Source organism: Alnus glutinosa, chromosome 14 (assembly GCF_958979055.1).
Source record: "Alnus glutinosa chromosome 14, dhAlnGlut1.1, whole genome shotgun sequence".
NCBI classification, from domain to species: domain Eukaryota; kingdom Viridiplantae; phylum Streptophyta; class Magnoliopsida; order Fagales; family Betulaceae; genus Alnus; species Alnus glutinosa.
Genome location: NC_084899.1, coordinates 2,345,596 through 2,349,600, shown reverse-complemented (window position 1 = coordinate 2,349,600; position 4,005 = coordinate 2,345,596). Strand labels below are relative to the sequence as shown.

The 4,005-nt window shown below is 44.1% G+C and overlaps 1 protein-coding gene across 1 annotated transcript; it reads left to right on the top strand.

Moving 5' to 3' along the window:
* The first annotated feature begins 396 nt into the window (after positions 1 to 396).
* LOC133857127 (zinc finger CCCH domain-containing protein 20-like) lies at positions 397 to 2,126 on the top strand. Its single transcript, XM_062292257.1, has one exon. It carries the CDS (start codon positions 437 to 439, stop codon positions 1,625 to 1,627), a length of 1,191 nt encoding a protein of 396 aa, XP_062148241.1. The 5' UTR covers positions 397 to 436; the 3' UTR covers positions 1,628 to 2,126.
* The last annotated feature ends 1,879 nt before the right edge of the window (positions 2,127 to 4,005 follow it).

Genomic DNA, 4,005 nt, shown 5'->3' with positions numbered 1-4,005 from the left:
CCAACATTGCTTCCAAAATTTCCCATCGGCCTATCAAGCGCTCCACCGCCCTCACTGAGACTAGGGGCGTCGCTTGAAAAAAAAAAAAAAAAAGTCCAAAGCTAGGATCTCCGTACAACGCTGTCATCGTACACGTTTCAATTTCAAATAAGGCGAAGCCACGTAGGATCCAGCCTGGACACGTAATGAAATCTGTATCTGAAGGTTGCCACATGGGAATGGTTAAAACCGTTGTCTAGGCCTGCAACTAACAGGCATGTAACTGGGAAATTTTTGAGTATTTTAACCGCAGTGGAAATTTAGCTCTCATTTTTTAACCGAACCACGGTTAACCCCAACCGAACCACGGTTAATCCCCACTCCCACAGCAGTTTATAAACGAGCCCACCTTGCCGGTGATTCAGTAAACAATCAATCTCAAACCCCCTCTCCAAAGATGATGCTCGGAGAGCAACATCGTCCTAATCCAACGGTCCACGTCCCTCCGTGGACACTCCAAGATGATCCAACGGCCGAGATCTACTCCCCTTACGCTTTAACCCCCCTCTCCGCGAACTCTGATGGCAATGGCAACGGCAACGGCAGCGGGGAATACTCCCCTTACTATCTCCAGGAAGCCTTAACTGCGCTCCAGCGTTACTTGCCCTCCAACGGAACCCCCGAAATGGACTCGGACTCGGAATTCTCCGGGTCCGACGCGCCGGTCGATGCGTACTCGTGCGACCATTTCCGGATGTTCGAGTTCAAGGTGAGGCGGTGCGCACGTGGAAGGTCACATGACTGGACCGAGTGTCCGTACGCCCACCCGGGCGAGAAGGCCCGCCGCAGAGACCCGAGAAAGTATCACTATTCCGGTACGGCGTGCCCCGATTTCCGGAAGGGCAACTGTAAGAAGGGCGACTCTTGCGAGTTCGCGCACGGCGTCTTCGAGTGCTGGCTTCACCCGGCTCGCTATCGCACGCAGCCATGCAAGGACGGGACGAGCTGTCGCCGGAGGGTGTGTTTCTTTGCTCACACGACGGAGCAGCTCCGGGTTTTGCCTCAGCAGAGCCCGAGAAGCGTCGGAAGCTCGGTTAACTCCACAACCGAGTCGTACGACGGGTCGCCGCTGAGGCAGGCGTTCGAGGCCTCCTGCGTGAAAACGATGCCCTTTCTGTCCTCCCCATCGTCCGTTTCCCCTCCGGCGACCCCTCCGTCGGACTCTCCGCCGATGTCGCCGATGACCCAGTCGCTGAGTCGGCCACTGGGTTCGAGCGCAATCAATGAAATGGTGGTCTCGCTTAGGAATTTACAGCTGGGAAAGGTCAAGTCTTTGCCATCCTCCTGGAACGTTCCAATCGGGTCTCCCGTCTTCGGGTCCCCGAGAGGCTCCATCCTCCGACCCGGTTTCTGCAGCGTGCCTACGACCCCGACCCGGGCCGCCCCTCACCGTCCTGGAGTCGGGTACCATGATATCTGGGAGTCGGGTTGCGAGGAGGAACCGGCTATGGAGAGGGTGGAGTCCGGGAGGAATATTAGGACCAAGATGTTTGAGAAGCTGAGCAAAGAGAACTCTTTGGGTCGGGCCGATCCGAACTCTTCTACCGGTGCTCCAGATGTGGGTTGGGTGTCGGAGCTCGTGAAGTGAGCCCAATCGGGACACGTGGGTGGTTCAGATAATCTCTGATTTGTTTTGCTAAAGATCTTTGATTCTATTTTGGTGACTTTATTTTGTTCCTTCTCTCACACTGTGAATAGTGTCTGAAGCAAAGTGAGAGGACGGCTCTAGAATTTGATTTTGGAAGCAACGACATGCAGATTCTCTGTATATATTTAATATATATTGTCAGATGGTATGGGGGTGAAGAGTAGAATCTCTTTTTTGGGGGGCTGGGAACTCGGACGAAGACATTAGTAGATTGTTAAGCAAGCAAGGAAAACAACAACAAAAAAGAAGAAGAAAAAGACGACTGGTTTTTTGTATAGGCTGCGGTGGCTCATTCCCTTTTTTTTCTATTCTCTCTGTTAATTATTGCCTGTGTTTCTCAGTATCACCATCCTACTCTTACTGATCTTGAATCTTGATCCTTGTAAATATTTCTTATCATGTATTCCTCTTTATCCTAATGCAATTATATATTAATGTATTTGTATATTTCATCATTCTTTCTCCCCATTTGCTTTCTGGCTTTTGGGTTGGGAAGTCCTCATACCAAGATTGCTCATGCTCTCTCTCTCTCTCTCTCATGTTCTTCATTCATGTCTTCTTCTTTTTGGGGACAGATTTTCTCAATCTGTGTTGAATTGAATTTTTTTCTACATGTAGGTTTTTCTAATATGACTTCTTCTAACAACAATTTTTATAAAGAGAAATATTGTTCTTCACACAATCAAACACTATGCTGCCGTGGCATAGCCTTCGAATCAACTTTTTTTTTTTTTTTTTTTCTCTTTAAAATAAAATAATAATTTAAAGGTTTTTAGCCATGTTAGGTCGGTATAATGTGATTTTTATTACTATATCCGTATAGGGAGAAGAATAGCAAATTTTTATTTTTTTTTGAAAAAAAAATGGTGAAAAAACGGTCTATTTTCTTGCATGCTGATTACAGTAGGTTAGATTGACTATCAATAGTCAACCATCAATGAATGTCCTTATTAAAGGGGACACTTGAGGTTGAGGATTAGGTTGATGAGGGAAATTGGTTGGGGGGATTTATTTTTCACGATAAAAAGTCCTTCTCATTTCTTTGACAGAGTCCGGAAAATTAAGGCCAAACTCCACACATCTTTGTGGGACACAGTTGGAATTTTGGAGCAGCGGAGAAAGAAGTGTATCTGACAAAACGAAAATAATTGCAGTAGGGTATAGACCAAAATTTAGTGAAAGGAAAATTTAGTCTGACAAAGGAAAAAATGTTCATTTGTGTGGCTCAACTTTTTGCTTCCCACTGATTTGACCCTTCCAACACGCAACATCATGAGTCTTCGGCCTCTTTTGATCTCCGCGGTTGAACTGCGTGGAGTTTCTTTTTATGATGTGTACTCCCTCTAGTTTCCACCGTTGGATTCTCTTAGGTCGTAATATTGACGATAGATATGGCCCTACTTTCTACGTGCCCTGTGTCATCATCTTGATAGGTGTAGACCCGCCTTTGGTGGTGCGATTCTATTTATATTGATACAGACAATGGCATTTTCTTTTTCCCTAACATATTGGCAATTTGATTAAAGTTGATAATAAGTTTACATTAACTACTATTTATGAGTACCCAAGTATGAAAAGGCCCAATTAGTCTATGGTTCGGGCTCACCATGCATCATACACACATGATAGGCTAGAATCCTCTCCAAACGGTAACAATTTTATATAAAAATGGTATCCCCTATGTACTAACTTATTTTAAGACCTGCTCAAATAAAAAAAAGGTGCCATTGAGAGAACTTTCTCTAAAGAAAGCAAGTTACAAGCCTTAATCGTCTTGTCCGTTTTAAACTCATTCGGTAAGGAAGAGAACCATTAAAGAGCGTCATCGGAAGGAAATGAAATCAAGATGATGCGCCACTTTTCATACGAATCTCCTAAACCTTCAATACTTGTCTAGTTGAACCCACTTGCCAACTAAAGACAAAAAAACCCTTTATAAAAGGTAAAGCGGTTCGCATTATAAGTTCGCAAGATCTCTCACCCTTCTTGCGTACATTATACTCATACATCCTATAAATTACACTCTCGTTAACTTAATCATCAGACGTAGTTTCGTCATCACCACTCTAACCCATATATATATATATATATATATATATATTTTTGAAAGTTTCCCACACCAAACATTTCACATGCATAGTCATATATTTGAATGTCGTTACTTGGAACTACTAATCAAATAGAAACGACACCCTCATATATGGGTATGTATATATGTTGCTTACCAATAATTGATAATTTCTAACAATTTCCAACGACACCCCCCCATATGTCTATATGTATGGATCTCACCAATGTGAGTGGTTGTATAAATATTG